The sequence below is a fragment of the Scatophagus argus genome, chromosome 2 (assembly GCF_020382885.2).
Source record: "Scatophagus argus isolate fScaArg1 chromosome 2, fScaArg1.pri, whole genome shotgun sequence".
Taxonomy (NCBI): Eukaryota; Metazoa; Chordata; class Actinopteri; family Scatophagidae; genus Scatophagus; species Scatophagus argus.
This window is the reverse complement of record NC_058494.1, coordinates 3,709,498-3,726,585: the sequence shown is the minus strand read 5'-3', so window position 1 is coordinate 3,726,585 and position 17,088 is coordinate 3,709,498. Positions and strand designations below refer to the sequence as shown.

The window sequence follows — 17,088 nt, the reverse complement described above, 5'->3', positions numbered from 1 at the left end:
CTTTTTTGTGCCCTAATGCTTTGCAGATGGGTTCAAACCATACCACAAAAATAAGGCCAAAAATAGCCAGCTGCACTACTACTAGTATGTGTTAAATGTTAGCTGCTTAGCTAACAAGCCAAACATCTGTCTTTCTTTATACTTTGTTTTGAAAGTAACGTCTAAAACTAGGCTAATTTTTGGTGCTAATAAGCTGCTATTGTAATTGGCTACTAGTGGATAGCATGACTAATGTTTCCCCATGTTGATTTTTGCTTCCAGTAATGGGCTAATGCTTGAATGTCACGCAGACGTGTTGTTCTTAAGCCCTTTGTGACTGGTAAATGCTAACAACAAGCCACATGTGACACAAGCTATGACCTCTACATTAACCTGCTTTCCATGACAACAGTAAAAGCACATGCTATTTATCCAGTCAGAAGTCACCCTATGTGTCAGGATTAACAAAAGGCTTTAGTAGCTGTATTGTCTGCGGCTGCATCTGATCATGTATCAAGAACATTTAACCCCAGAGAATCTAGTGGAGCGCAGCTTCAATTTAGGCCTTCATTTGAAGGTTGAATGCTTTGTGTAAACATCTTCAGTTGGACCAGAAATTGCTTATGCTCCTGCCTTTCTTTTGATTGGGACTTTGAGTTTTGAGGTTGTGTTTGCCTTTCAAACCATGCACAGCATGAGTAGCTTAAGAGGCTCCCTGGGAGTTTGCTACAGTAAAGTACTTTTCATTCTGCTGTTTTCCACGAAACAGAACTCATTCACCGGCCCTTGTCCTCACCTTCTTGATAAGTTACAAGCAGCCATTTCCAGGTCCCACACTTAGACCTATTGTACTATTGTACTTTCACTCTCACTGATTATTCACCTTTAGATTGTTAAATTAGCCCAGCAGGTATCTGACATTCATACAAAATTTAAGTTTGCAGTGTGGTTGGTACACATTGGTTGCTTAGGTAACTGTCATATAGCTTTCATTTCTGTATTTTGTGTATTAAATGTGTATGTATATGTGTGTGTGTATATATATATATATATATATATACACACACACATATTTGAGCTAGCAAAAGACAGAAAGTGGGTGAGAAAAGAGTACTGGGTAAGTAGAAATGTGAACACAGCTGTTAATATTCCGGAAACATTCTGGAAATGTAAAACATTCCACTGCTCCTGAACAGAGGATATCAGCATCTTTAAGGCCACTGCGGCAAGCCCATAGTGAAAAGGGCAAAGATTTGGGCAATTTTTCTGCCAACTCTGAGGTTCAGTGTGTCCACAGCATACTTTCCACTGAGACACATTCACACACTCTGCAGTACAACTCATTGAAAGTCATTGGCTGTCGACTTGTATATTAACTATTACCCATGTATTTGAGGTTGTGTGTCCAGCCTGGCTTAAGATGGATACGATGAGGGGAGGGATCAAGTCCCTCTCTCTGTCTGTGTCCCACTTTGGTGACAATGAAGCATATTCTGGTTGCTAGCACACAGTGATCTTGGTGGAGAGGTTGGTATAAAGGCTTTATTCATCTGCTGTGGCCAGTCACAAAGAGACAGATACATCAGATCACAGAGGAATGGATAAAGGGATAAAAAAAGAGGGCTAGGACAAGCACAGTGAGACTACAGAATTCAGACCTTGCATGTGTGCTGTCTTGTCTGCGTCCTTTTAAAGCACTTGTGTAACTGTGACCATCATACATGTCGATGTGTCTATTAGCTTGAGTGCGGTCACAGTAAGAGCCAAGAGGAGGTTTTCATTAACCTCATGCGGTGAGAGGGTACTACCTTGACTGTCGGCTGCGCTACCCTGAACAGCGTCTGCTCTCCTGGCACTGCGGTATAATCTCTCAGACCTGACAAGATGAGAGGTCCCTCTGTAATGAAACGGACTGTTTCACAAGGGCCAGCAAGGCCAACTGTCCAAATCAAGGATGCTCTTGCAGCTGGGTAGTTTATCCTAAATCTTAAGGGGACGTCCATAAATTATACACACTTCCTGTTTGTCTACACACATTCACTGACTTAACAATATGCCTACATAAAGCTGCTTACCTTGAATACGTCCCTCTGTCATCCCGAGATGTACTGACAATCATCGGCTGCAATCTGGTACTCGAATGGAGTGTTGGTGCCTGTCATCCACAAACCACTTTACCGTCTGATCTCTGTATCTGTTTTTGCCATCTGGGGGTTGTTAATAATGCCTATATGATGGTTAGTTTTAAACAAATGAGTGTTTTTCTCATGGGAGAAAATGTTCTAGAAGCATTCAGCTCTTCAATAAAGCACTGTGCTTTCTGTTTATTGCTCTGCTTGTTTGATTTTTCAGCTGTACTGCAGCAGGATGACGTGGCTAAATTTGATGTGAGATAAGGGTTTTCATTAGCCCTTGGGAAAAAATGAAAGCACTCATTGATTCTGAGTAACACAGGGAGGGAAAATGGGGGGGGGTGATAGATTGTCAGGTCTGTGTTTCTATAAATAGCACTTCCTGTCTTTACCTGATCTGTCCCTTCGTCTGTACTTTTTAACCCAATTTCAATGCTGATTGAAATTCACTATTGACAAGGGCAGAAGCACACATGCTCAGCACAGCAGACCTCAAGCACAAGTACACTCACAACTCTGTGTCACCCCCCCATGTATGGCTTAGTCTTGTGGCATAATCCCATCAGAATCCATTAAGCAAGGCATCTTAAACTGATCCTCCTTCTTTCAAATGTGGGGAGAGGCTGCGTATAGGAAGAGGATGGTGGTGCCTCTTGGAGTCACATGACTAATTTGTGTCTGTTGCAGGGAGTACGGGCAGCTGGCCAAAGTCAGCCCTCCCTCTCTTTCCATCCTTCACTCTCTGTCTCTCTCTCTCCCTCAAACACATGCATTTGTTAGTGGGCTCAACCCTACTGCATGCATGTGTTTTTGCATCAGTGCAGTTGCTGGTTTTTGCTGTTTATGAATATCAGAATCCATATGTGGTGACTGCGTGCTTTGTTGTTGACCAAGCAGTGCCTGCTGTCACTAACCATGTCCCTCTTGTGTTGCTTCTCTTTCAGGGACTATGGCTCCAAGCGCAAATCGGGTAAGTCACCTGTTTTTCTTCCTACTGTCCTTTCCCAAAACTAACTTCACCCACCTTTCTTTTTCAACTTGTTGCTCTTAATGGAACTGGTCTCGATCTAGGGGAGGATGTTATGCTGCATGGCAGACTCTTAAACTCTCTCTGTGACTCTTCTGTTATCCATGTATAAACGTATGCTTTGCGTGCTTGTCCTACTGCAGTACTCTGACTGTCGACTGTGATTTGGGGTGTATTCAGAAAGCTGGCAAGCCTTCTCCTTCTGGCCATAGATTTGCCTCTCTCTTGAGGGTGGGGTTTCAGAATTGCCTGATCACTCTTTGGGTTTTCAAAATAGAGTCATTATCATATGTTCTATAAAGAAAAATCTTTATTCTCTGATGTGGCAGATGCACTGAGGCTTCACATCAATTTTTTTTATGACACATGACACAGCACTATTAGTCAGTAATTTTAAGTTTGGAAGAATAAAGGTTGGTGGTTCTGTGGCACAAGATACATTTGATGATACTGAAGGTAAGGACCTTGGTTTTGTATTGATCTGTATAGTCTAATTTCATGGGACTTAAGAGGTCACAAAAGCTGTAATATAACAATACATGGTACACATGCATTTCAAAGAATATGGATAAAAAAACATCCTAAAATAGACAGGTGCTGGATCTGTTCCACTGTATCACTGTATCGATGTGAAACCCGTGGCACAGGTCAACAAACCACAAAACAATTATCTTGTTTTGTGGCTTGAAAAATGCTCATCTGTTCTTTACCGTCAAGGATTTCTAGCCTCATTAGCCGTCTTAGCAAATGTATGGATGGTTCTTAGAGGGTATTAGCTGTAGTATAGCTGCTTAACAAAAGCATTGGTACATGTGATTCGCTAATATATGCATCTTGGAACCCTGTGTGTTTCAAGCTGGGGTTTGTAATTTATTTTAGAAACATTTTTTGTTATTTCTTGAAAATCTCTCAAAATGAGGTGAGGAGAAAGAAAAAATGGTGGGTGTCTGTGGCTGTTGCAGGCCTGTAATAAACCCATTTCATTTGGCCAGAATGAGGTGACTGGATAGTCTACCTACATATCTGCCTACCCACATGCATTCTGCCGATGTCCTCGCTGCTCATGTCGGCAATCTTCCACAAAGTTAGGTGGCTATACTGCTAGAACCACTGGACAGCAAGTTACACTAGAAAGGCAGCCAAAATGTACTAATGCTAAGATGCTAACTTGACAGCTATAAGAAATAACAATAGTCATGTTTGTTGTTTGAGAGAGCTTGCTGAACATGGTGAACTCGCCTCTCACACATGCCGCCCAGCTGAAGTTGGGCAGGCTCTTAAGTTTTTCTTAACCCTAGAACACTAACGTCGGGTGATTTTCACCCACACAATTTTGAAGTGATCGAATTTTACAACCAAATGAAGGGATGTGTTGATACTTTTGACCAAATGTGTGCTCAGTACAGCTGTGAAAGAAAAACCAAGAGGTGGCCACTGTGTGTCCTATATGGCATGATGAACGCTGGTGTGATAAACTGTATTTTATCCGAGATATTATATCGGGTAAAATATACCCAACGTTAGTGATGGTGTTACTAATTTTAACGTTAGTGTTCTAGGGTTAAGTAAACGCAGACTGATGAAGTTTAGGGATATATCAGTTATGTCTCTTAATTTACGGGGAGAAAATTCAAGGAATATCTTGAGCATATGATTTTCTTACTACAGATGCCCTCATAGACTACTTTGTCTTGTTTGGTAGCCCAAAGTTAGGTTTTCAATAGTAGCACAATATCAATATATTTTTGATGATGCGTGCTTGAAACAATATGATATCTGCATTTTATAGTATCAACATTACCAAAGGTATAATAAAGCAGATCAATAAGATTTTATAAGATTAACCCCAGGCTGGACAGATGTTAACATTATTACACTGGTTAGTATGTGTTCAGTATTTTTTGTACCAGCACTGTGTGCAGGATGTTGGTTGGACTTTTTTTTTCTTTTTGTTGTGGTATTGAAGGAGATATTGAGTATTGTATTGACATTTAGAATTCTGGTACCCAAGCTTAAAGATTGTCTTTGGGAATGGAAACATCTTGAGATAGATTTTGGTAATGAGTAGGAGTACAACAAAGCAAAAAATAACATAAAAAAGTTTATGTGTTGTGGCCTCATTAATAATAGTTTTGAATGAGGCCTAAGCAACTTCCTTGAAGTAGTCAACTCTTGCAATTGATGGTGAGTTTATTTTTGGATTAAAAAGTGCATGAACTCTGTGTCCCTCCTGTGAAGAATGGATTTGTTGCAGCTCCAGAGGGAGCTCTTTACCAATCCAATTACATCCACATTCCTCAAAGCGATTTGATTTCTTTGACATTGATTGCTGCTGCAGATAAGTCAGCTTGTTTTCTTTTCTCAACATCCCTTCATGTAGTGCGTTATGCTTTGAAACAGGTGGTTTTGTGGTTGTGTCAGCCATCCTAAAGCTTTGGAATATTGCCCAGTTGGGTCCCACTCCACTGACCCAGTGATCTCTGCTACCTAAACCTAATGTAACATTAAGTCAGTCAGTTCAGTAAGGAGGTGTTTGAGTGTCTGTTTAAACCTTCAGGTGTGGGACAACACTGATACAATTGAGTTTCACAGTGTTACTTGTTGTTATGTATTCTCAAAATCACTGTATTGATTTTTAGTTATTGGTTTGCTTGCAAAGATTTGTGGCTATGGTTCACTTTGTGTTTTGTTTAAACAGCGTTGAAATCTATTATCAGACATTTGACTCTTCCACTTCAATGTCAACAACGTTGGTGTATTATATTGAACTGTAATGTCTGTATTGTGATATTCAATTCAAATCAATTTTATTTGAAGTGCCAATTCATAACACAGTTATCTCAAGACACTTTACAGATGTGTAAACAACACAAACAACCAAAGAGAAGAGAATCGGAGAAAAACAGGTCCCAGGGCAAAACCCCACATTTGTAAGCATATGGCGACTGTGGCGAGGAAAAACTTCCTTTTAACAGGCAGAAACCTTGAGCAGAACCAGGCTCAGTGTAGGGGGGGAGAGGAGAGACAGGGAGATGGAGAGAGACAGGAGAGGGGGAGATAGAGAGAAAAAGGAGAGAGAGAGAGAGAGAGAGAGAGACAGGAGGATAGAGAGAACAGTGCAGAGCAGGAGCAGGAGCAGCAGGATCCAGGCAGGGCCATGGAGAGGGTTCTGGATCCAGCAATCCAACAATATCAGTGCAGTAGGCATGGACATAGAGGACTCGGGATCCAGTAGCGATACCAGGCGTCAGGAGGGCGGGGTAGGAGATTCTAGATACAGCAACATGCTGTATGTATCGTAACACTAGATTCTTGCCAATATATAGTCCTGATGGATGGTTACCTGTGCCTGCAATATTTTGCGAGTTGAATCTCAAGATTCAAGATTCAAGGGTCTTTGTTGTCATTATGCAAGCATAACGAAATTTTGTACAGATTCTCGGCTTAAAAACACACCTATAAATAGCAGCAGAAAATTAAAATTGCACACTTAAGAAAAAAAAAATATATAAAAATATAAAGTACAAAATGAGGTAGATAAAGTGCACTTAGTGTCAATGAAGGATCATTCATTGATGAAGGGCATGTGTTGCACTGTGACACTGAGGTGCCCTCTGCAGCCAGTTTATATGATGGTTTGATTCTCATGAAGAGCTTAAAGTGGCTGGCGGTGATATCAGTTTTTTTGTTTGGTCTGTGATGATGACTATTCATAACGCACCCTGCTGTTCCTCCATTCAGAACAAATTTGTATGTATGACTTTGTAGATGAGTTAAGATTTATACAGTGCTACAGCATTTTTTCAGTTCAGGTACACTGAGGAAGTTGCAAGTCATCTCTACTACTAAAGGCCTAATTCCATAAAAGTCATGATCTTGATATATGTGGGATTTTCATTTTAAGACAATGTGAGAATTTTCTTTTTGAAAAAACAATTATTAATACATAAGTAAATTATTTGGACTCTAAAAGATGAATGTTTTTTCCTCTCTTTTTTTCCTCCAAACAGAAACCAAACACTGATTGGTCTTACCTCAAGTTAGCAGGGAATGTCTGTGTTTTTTTTCTTTTTTTTTTTTAAATTTAGGGTCACGTCCAGGGGGTTTCAGGGGTCATGGCACTGTGCTCCTCCCCTCCCCTGCCCTGCAGAGTCATGGAGCTCGATCCTCCTTGTGAGGGCCAGATTCAGTGGGAATGGAGGAGGGTGCTGTGTGGACTGCCGAGGCCACAGGGGCTGAGACTGTCAGGCGGGTGCTGGTTTGTTTACGTGGCACAGTGGATACGATTTCAGACGATGTCAGAATGGCCAGTTGTATTTGCTTAGAGGAGGGAGGAGAGTTGTGTTGTCATGCGTGTTAGTGTTTTTACAAGTGTGGCTTTAGAGGACACGGATAGTTTGTGTGTACATATCTTTTAAGGTGTCCCAGTTAATTAGGATTTTAGAGCCAGGCTGTTTTTTTGTACCATCAGGAGCTCCTCTGTCAGCAGACATTTATATGACACTTACACCCTCCATTACCTGCCCCCATATAAGACCCTGTAAGAATTAAACCTCTCTGTTTTGACTTTTATACTGTTAACATTACACCAAGCACTTAATTGAAGCAAAATAATAATGTCAGCACAATCCTATCACATCAGTGTTGAACGTACAGTAAAGGGAGTATTGATTAAAGCAGAGAAAGTTGATAATTCCAGCTTGCTATGAGGCATACCTTGACAGCTTGACAACTAGTGATTCCCTGAGGAGTGTTGTATCTCTGTAGCTCATCTCCACTAAATCTACAGGAGGTGATGTTTAAAATAACAAGACAATGTTGAAACGCATTATATGGGTGGACCGTGGCCTATAATTTGAATTCCTTTGTAATGATTGTTGATCTACAGTTTTCTGCAGTGGCTCCAGTAGTATCTGTTGTGAACATGTACTGAAGGAGCAGATCACAAGACATGGCTAAGCTATGTTTAGGTCAACAAATGTTATAAATGCAACTGCCACAACAGTACTGTCCACTCCTGTCTTAAGACGTATATTTCAAAAGAGAACTTATCAAATTCTAACTATGATTCTAATTCTCGTTTGATTTATCTGTTAAGCCCCCCCTGCTCTTTCATTCATTTCTATCTTTCGTTTTTCTGTGCCTGACTGAACTGAGTGTTTTGTTAGTGATTATTATTTGGGGGAGCTTTAACAGTGTGCTCTGTCGTGAGAGCTGTTTTCTTTTGTGCTCTGTGCCCTGGACTTTCACAGTGCGTAACCATTGTCTCCTCTTCTCAGAACAGTTGGTTTTATGAATTTATGTTCCTGGTGAAATCAAACTGTCGTATTACGTACTGTGCTGTTTCTGTGCCATCTGTGCTCATATGATGTACTGTAATGCACTGTTGGGCCGTGATGGATTGGTGAGGTATGGACTAGTTATTGGTTTCTTGCGAAAAGGGATGTGGATCCTGTGGAGCATGTACCATGTCCTGCTTCACTGTTTTCCTTTGCCTAGCCTTTACAAATGAAACATTCATTACATACTGTAACTCCAGCTTCTCTGAATGCAGTTGCACCCCCCCCTCTGATCTGTGGGCGCCACTGGTTCCTTTAAAAACCTGAAGAAAAAGCATTTTTTTTTTTTTGGGAGCTGATTATCTGATCTCAGCTAAACTTGGTGAGACCAAGGTGGGGCCCATGTATGAAGTGGGTGTAAACTAACCATAGCCGTTAAGTCCTCTGCAAATACTTACAGAATCTCAAGTTACAGAACACAGCTAACATTTGTGGCTTCTCATTTTTAAAGGGCAATAGCCAGTTAGGAAATTCTGAGACTCAAATGACTCAGCATCATCAGTCACTTCAGGCACTTCAGTCACTTTGTCAGTGACAAACTTTGGCTTTTACAGTGTTGGCACGCTATGTTGTAATCCAGCAAAAAACAAGTGAGTGAGGCGAGTCAGCTAGTAAAGAGTGAAGCAGAGGGTGAAAGAACAAGAAGAAGAGAGTTTGGACAGAAGTGACAGTGCTTACTGTGGAACAGATGTGATGGGATACCTCACCCTCAAGTGAGCACCCACACCATGCCAGTCTCTCAGCCTGGATTGCAAACTGTTTGTCATTGCTAACGGCTGTATTTTGATAGGATTGTGTTAAGGCTAACGCATAGGGCCCATCAGCTGTCACCCATCGCCCACCCTGTCTGCTCACATGTGTCAGTTGTCGCCACACACGCCTGTGTCACAGTTGAGGATGAATTGTTCTCTCCTTTTCTTGCTAAACATTGTATCAATACTAGTTAGGTTTTGCCTGTGGAGTGACATTGTTAGCATTGGTGTCTCTCTGCTGCTCCTGTGCTTTTTCACAAGTGCTGAATCAATATTGGTTAGCTGTAATTCGTTATTGGTTGCCTTTGTCTTGGTGTCAGGTGACAAAGGTTTAACATTTAAGAGCCTGGCTGTGTGTCTTGTTTGCAGTGAGTGCCAGTGCAGGCTTTCAGATTCACTTACCTATTTATAAGGGTCGAGTTATTTTATCCTTATTATTATAAGCTTATTTTCTCCTTTTTGTTTTGGTAGAGAAGACTCTAGGGTGAATGTTTAAAGTTGCATAGTAAGTACACTGTTAATGTTTAATATCTCATTAATGTGCTCCAACCATTAATGTGCTATTAAACAGTATTCCAATATTTTGAAGGCGAAAGATATCTCTACTTTCACATATCTCTCATTTTCACTTATCCCCTTTCTTTCATCCTTGCTTTTCTTTCTTTTTATCTGCCAAACTTGTCAAAGAGCCCCAAAGAGTTATGGAGCACAGTAAACATCAGTGAGGGAAATATTTAACCTTACTTGCAGTGCAAGTGATGGCAGGAATTGCTGGTCTGTTGTTCTGATGATGCAACAGTTTGCTCCTGAAATATCTTTGCATTGATTGCCATGAAGCATTCATGGTCCTCCAAGGATGACTCCTACTGACTGAATGTTCTTCTGACCTCTCATTAGGTCAAAATTAGGTCAAAATTTTATTACAAGACACCTGCAAAATTGATATTTCCGCTCATTTATTTTAATGCCGTGGCATTTCGTGGCAAATTAGCAAATGATAGCATATTAAGGCTTAATTAAACAAACTACTACTAATGCCAGCGTTACCACAAATCTAAAGTGGCATTTCATGACTGCAATTTCTTATTAATTATTGTCAGATGGATACACCATACCAATATATTCGTCTATTTATGTTAGGTTGATTTTTCAGCATGATTTTTCAACATGCACACATTAATGTTGTTAGCATGTTAGCATAGCATGTTTAACTTAGCACTCACCTCAAAGTACCACGATGCTCAAGCATGTGTTATTTGTGGGAGAAAGTCCAGGTGCTAAATTGTTCATTGATTTCATATATTAAGATACTTTGAGTTGTGGCACTTAAATGCAATGAGGTCTTTTTTGATATTCCTTAAATAGATTAGACATATTAAAAGTATGTATGTGCACATACAGGAGAGAGAAGGATGGTAAACAAATGATCTGAAAGCATGATTAATAATCGCAGGGCTGTAATTATCAATTCGAATGAACAAAACAAGTTACGTCAACCAGGTTGCATAGAGACTCAACATAGTTCACAGTCAGTTTTGGATCAACGGATCTTTAAGAAAAATGTTGGCATACAGTATAGGGGCCTAAAATAAGATCAGATAGTGTATCTTTAAGGTTTCACTAGTTTATGTAATATCCAAAGCTACAGAAAGATCATCTCTGCCTAAATATCCTGAACAATTCCAACAAACACTTAATTTCTCATAGCCCTCAGGCCATAGGTCTTAGCTTGTTGATCGACTCTGGTTTGCCGGGAGGGGGGCATGTGTGCAGCAGCAGGAACTTTTCTTTCAAAGCACAATCTACTAAATTGATAGAAAAACAAGACGGATGGCTAATAAGCCCCTCCAATCCAAGCTTAGACAGGAGGATTTAAAGGATGCCATTTTTCACTGTTCCTCAGCCCTAAATTGTAGGTTATCGTAGACGTTTGGGGCCAGAATTCTAGGAAAATTACCACAGCAGCAAAGGGACAGAGAAAACACTACTGGTTTTTTTGGTTTGTGGCATCATCACCCAAACCTGAAAGGCATTAAGCATGCGTTTGTGTGTATTTGTACTTAGGCGGGGTGGCTTAGCACCCAGAGTAGAGAGGAGAGTTAATATCAATCAGATGTTGAGCACTACACTGAGAGCAGCCGGGTGGGTAATAATCACAGTAGGGCGTTAGTGAGCAGGGTTTGACCCTGGCTGACCTGGGACCAGTCCATATCCCTCCCTTTGGGGCCAACATCAATCCAGCAAAGCTCCTGAGGCTCTGTTGGATAGCGAGAGGGGATTTGGCTTTTATTATCTCATGAGAATCAACAGAGAGGAGCTGCCGGCATCATTGCTGCGGCAGCACTCGTCAGGTTCTAGTGCAGCATGCTGCTCATAAAGTATAAAAACTTGATCTCTTCCAAATGTTTATTTATGAAAATTTGCCCTGAGTTTTGAGTTTTTATGGACCCTCAAGCAATAAAAAGAAATGTAGTTGGTCCTAAACCTTCACTTTGCGTGAAAACACAAGTATGGGTTCTTTCCAGAAGCATTAACCGTTCGTCTCAACCATCTCTGTTTGACTACATTAGTAGTTTTATGTGCAATGTAGGGAAAATATCAAGATTACAGTACATATATAGAAAATGTGTTGCAACAACAATACTACTAATGTTACTACACTACTGCCAGTTATTTGCCTGTGATTTGCTTTTAGACCAGTGAATCACTGCCGACATGTTAGAGTTTTTCCGTAATTCATATAGCTCGGTGGTTGTTCTCATCGATGGCTGTTCCCCAGTTAGAGAAACAGTTGATCAATCAGAGCGTTCTTAGTGGGATTAATACTGGGGATGTAATCTTGCTGTAAAATTAGTCATATTCTTAAAAATATGTGACAGAAAATGCTAATTTGAAGTATCAGAATCAGAATTCCTTTATTTATCGCCGAGGGGAAATTCTTTTTTGTACAGACATTGTACTTGCAGTTTTCATGACCAAGAAAGAAAGTGAAAGATATAAAAATAGGATAGATAGATAGATACTTTATTGATCCCGAGGGAAATTCAAGGATAAACAACAAGTATAAATCTAAAAAATACAGGTATTTACATGTGTAGTAAAAATTTAAAAATACAGCTTTTTACATTGTGTAACATATATACATTGTATATATAAAAGTATGTGTGTCCGTCACACATACTTTTATATATGTTGTTTAATGTTTTATGTAGTTGTCGTAAGTCAACTTTTCGACAAAACTCTTAAATCATGTTGTTTTGATTAATGTAAAAAAACACTATGTATATGTCTATTAGTATGTCTGGATTAAAGGCAAAGGCAAATACTTTTTTGTAGGTTCCATGCAGCCTTTGTTTACCATTTTAATAAGGATATTATAATGACAAGCAGGACTGGATGTTATTTGTAAAATTTTGATACTAAAATTGCTCATAAAATATACAGTATAAGGGTATAAAGAAAGTGTCCTGATTGAAATCAGACAATGTCTGATGAAAGCATACAAACATTCAGTCCTAACTTTCAATATTACAGATATATTTTGATGAACACACCAGTTCCAAGGTGCATTATCCAGCCATAGTGATCAAGTCAAGTCAAATCAAATGTAAAAAAACATCAGATGTGCCCTCAGAGATTTGTAAAATGCAGGTAATTAATTGTAAATGTTTACTGTGTATTGTTCCTGGAGGAACATATTGTAGATGGATGTGAATGTGCATACTGTACTCTTCAGCGAGATAAAGAGCTGATAGGTGTTAAGAGGGGTGAGACCGGCTGCATGAGAATGAGTGACATATTGGGCTATAAAAAATAGAAATTTGTAATTAAATCCAAAATAATACATTATTATTGTCTTGAAATCAACTCTTTTCTTTGTAATGCTACTCACTGCAGCTTTAGTGGCTTTGTTGCCTAAAAACTACAGTGTTTCACAAATAAGAATTGTGAGATGGTGCGTTCATCCTGCCTGCCCCTGGAGCATCCAGTTAGAAATGTGTTTGAAAGAGGACCTCCTGTTTTGTTTGTTTATACTGCAAAAGTCCATATACATCTGTAGATATTTAAGCTTATGCTCGTATTTCCCTCAAGTTAGAAATGCCTGTAGGTTGAGACTGGAGGTTGGTTAGACTCTCACTGATTCCCAAAAGAAAACTGATGGTAAACTTTTTAAAACAAGCTCCTAGCACTCACTTATATATACATCATGATAGATATTTTTGTTGTAGAGGACATTCCTTCTTATTCTCAGTATCCTGCCACGCCTAAGTCCAGGACGAGATCACAGCCCGACTCTAAATATTATTTTGGTCTGATAGACCTCAACTCAAGCTTCAGATCATAGCTGGCTTGAAATACACCAAGCAGCCAAATCTTGGTCACCAGTTCGTCTGTCCCTGTCTTTCCTGATGCATGGCATTTAATTTCCTGGTTAGGGGCCAACATGTTTTTTGAGGAAAGGGGGGTTGGGAAGTCGGGAATGACTTTAGAAGTGGCTGACGCCCATCTCAAACATTCCTGGAGGTCCATTTCTTCCAGGGGTGGAAGAAATGAAGAAAGATATGAAGAAATGAAGGAAAGGGGATTATGGGTAAAGTGGAGTAAGGTGGAGTGCGAGTGTCTTGGGTTTGCAGGATTTTTATCTCTGCCTCTTTCTGTTTTGTGCTCAGTAGGTGTGATAAAGGTGTGCTTTACCATACATGTGCTTCTGCATGCTGTCAGACTGAATAATCTCTCTCTGCTTCTCTCCTTCCTTCTCTGCGTCTGCAGTATGGATGTACGGCTTTACAGACAGCCCGAGGAAAGAGGCCTCAGGTAGCCTTGTGTGTCTATGTCGAAATGTTGAATATGCATGCACCATGCGCCATGCTTGAGTGAGAGCGACATGCCTGCTGCATCCCTTTTGGTTTTTAAGTTTATTTCGTCTCACACTTCAGCTTTCTCTTGACATCTGCTTTGCATGCACTGTCATCTTCTTCTCTTTCGACCCATCTGCTCAAATTCAACCTGTCTCTCTGCAGTCTGTCTGTCCATCAATACGGACCTACTTGGCCAACACAACAGCGGGGCACAGTGCCAGAGGGCCTGCAGCATGGACCTCAGGTTTTGCATGTGACTGAAATGAGGTGTCAAGTCTGGTTCTTTACATTTGTCTGCAACATGGCTGGAGTGATCTCACTGTCCATGACCTCATTCGGTTTTAGGTGTACTATATAGGCATGGTGAGTAGAGAGTGATGAAATTGACTCAAAAGAGAAGATAGAAAGAAAAGAGCAGAATTTCTGCGGATATAAACATACATTGTGACACAAGTACAGTCACAGAACTCCCCATCTGGTGAACATTCACTGAGATCTTTAACTGTAATTGAGGCGTTGCCGGGGAAGGACACATACGTGTTATTTCCTTCCATTAGAGCTATCAGTGTGTCAGTACGAGTTAGGAACAACAAAGACAACCCCTCCTTTGGACAACAAAGAAAACTAAATGTTTCTTGCAGACAAATTGTATAGAAACTGTAGAAAACCCCTCTCCCTTAATTACAACAAGAAATCTTGTGCAATAAAATTATTGTAATAATGAAGACAGGATGCAACGGGTCTTGTAAGATTCATGCTATTTCTCAACAAGGCGTGGTTGCCACTACAACATTAAGCTTCTAAATAACTGGATATGTGCTGCTTTATTACCTCAAGCTGACTTTGATTGCTCCCTGCTCATAGTTTGCTTACGTCCTCCGCAATATGTTGCTGTTCTTTATTTTGCCTCCTGGGAGAAAGCTAAAGACAGACAGCAATGAATGCCCAGCCTCACCCAGTGGGGAAGTAAGCTTATGAGTGTTCCCCAGTGTTCACTGCCTGCTTGACTATCAACTTGTGAAGATTTTTAATTGTGTTTTAAGCACTTGAGTCTACTTTTTTTATTCTTCCATGCTGCTTCCAGGCATTAGTGCCCTGCAACCTGTTTCATTCTCATAAAGATATTACAAAGCCATGGTGAAGATAAAGTGTTTAGGTGCAAGCTGTGCAGTAAACATTCCACTTAATCTTTGTGATGATTGGTTCTAGGCCACAGAGATTATCTCTTAGTTCTTTAAGGAAAGCGGTATCTTAAAGGGCGGAACATGCGCAGTTTAACTCTTTTTACATTTACAAAAAGACAGCAGGCTGAAAGCAAAGAATTCAGATGCAGCTGTCAATGGGAAGATGGAGAGATTTGCTGACAAAGTGTGATATTTTCTTCTCAGCCGCAGTAATTAGCCAACGCTCGTGTTTTTACTCACCAGAGGCTGATTTCTGTATAGTCTCATTGCTGGTGCTGACATAGCTTTTCTCTTTATGTATGTTTGGTATCTTACATGTAGCATCTTCTATCTGTCTTTGCCAAGATGGTTCTTTTTATGTCTTATCGGGCTCAGCAGCTGTCCAGGTGCTAGCAAGCCAACCGTCGGGCCAATTCAGCAGGATCCGTCTGCTGCATATTTTTTATGTGTTTGATCCCGTCAAACACAGCTTGCAGAAAGCGATGGACGAAACATGTTGCTGTAAATATAGGTCCAAGGTGTTTTAACAAATGGTCATGTATTATTGGAGTTGTTCCTTTCTTTTGCATTTTGGAACTGCCTGGTTGAACATAAACATTTGTGAAGAAACAAGTTGATGACAGCATGAAGTCAGAGTGGTGTTAACAGTACTTTGCAACACAGATGCAACTATATGAGCTTTGTGCACTGTGTTGGTCCTCAGAGAACCTCAGAGTCACCACAAGACTCCAAGAGTCTTGTTTTCTAGAATCGGGCTGTTCTTTACCAGGAAATTGGTACAGCGCACATTGTTTACTTTTCTGTTTGTGAATGAAATGTGAAATGAGATGTTATTTTACTGATTTCTTTTAAAAATCCCAAATGTCCCAAAAAATGTGGTTGTGGTAAGAAAAACTTTACTCCTGTAGCCTCATACTTTGCATGGAGATCTGCTATGAAGGAAATAGTAAAATGTCACTGTAGACAAATTTAGTCCAATCACGTTCAGGCTTTAAGTCTATATTGGATCTTCTTCACTGCATTCACGTTTCTGGTACAGACATACTGAGACACTTAGGCAACAGAACTCAACAGGCTATGAAGCATAATCTTCTGAAAAGTCCCTTTGAATCCCAAACAAGCAAACAAGCATTTGTGCAACTCAGATCAGATCAGCACCAGTAAATGAAATAACTGTTGGCACTGAAAAGGTTAAACATCAGAGAGAAGGGGAGGGAGAAAACACAGTGGCCTAACCCCAACTGAAACGCTTTCTTCTTTTGTTTCACATAAACATGGACCCAGCCTCTTGCCCTGCTTCTCTCTCTCTCCCTACTCTACTCATATGTTTCTATTTAAGGCCAGCAGTGCCGACTACCATGATTGGTGTGTTCACCCCCCCTCCCGACTTGCTGTCCAACGACTGACTCCCAAGGCAGTGGAGGGGAGGCCTTTCCTCTCAACCGCACTGTTGATTTTCCACAGGGAAACTTCACCATTCTTCCACTCATTCGCTCCCCAGTCTTCCCCGCCAACTTCTAGCAGCTCTTCCATTTCTCCTTTATCCTTTGACTTCTGTTTCTTGTTTTTCGGATCTTAAAGTTTAAGGTCATGGATCTACTTTAAGGGAGAGATGCAGCCCCTACAAACATTTTCATCCCATTCCCTTGTCTTGTTTTGATACCTTCCGATGTTCCTCAGTCCTTTGCTGTGGGCTGGGGGTCGACTCAGCTATATGGCCAGACATTTGGGATTATGCAGCCAAGTCGTGAGCCTGCGTTGTGATTGGTCAGGGTGGCAGGGAGCAGGGGTTGGTCAATGGCGGCATACCGGGTGC

At 40.5% G+C, this 17,088-nt stretch overlaps 1 protein-coding gene across 4 annotated transcripts in view; it reads left to right on the top strand.

Annotated features, from left to right (window-relative positions):
* The window catches only part of sh3pxd2aa (SH3 and PX domains 2Aa), a 99,991-nt gene that overhangs the window by 45,819 nt on the left and 37,084 nt on the right, over positions 1-17,088 (top strand). For 2 of the 4 annotated variants that reach the window (XM_046401612.1, XM_046401603.1), the window contains exons 6-7: positions 3,056-3,081; positions 14,000-14,044. In XM_046401612.1, coding sequence (XP_046257568.1) covers positions 3,056-3,081; positions 14,000-14,044 — 71 coding nt within the window. The remainder of the gene's footprint in view (positions 1-3,055; positions 3,082-13,999; positions 14,045-17,088) is intronic. The other 2 variants (XM_046401621.1, XM_046401629.1) reach the window with 1 other exon arrangement.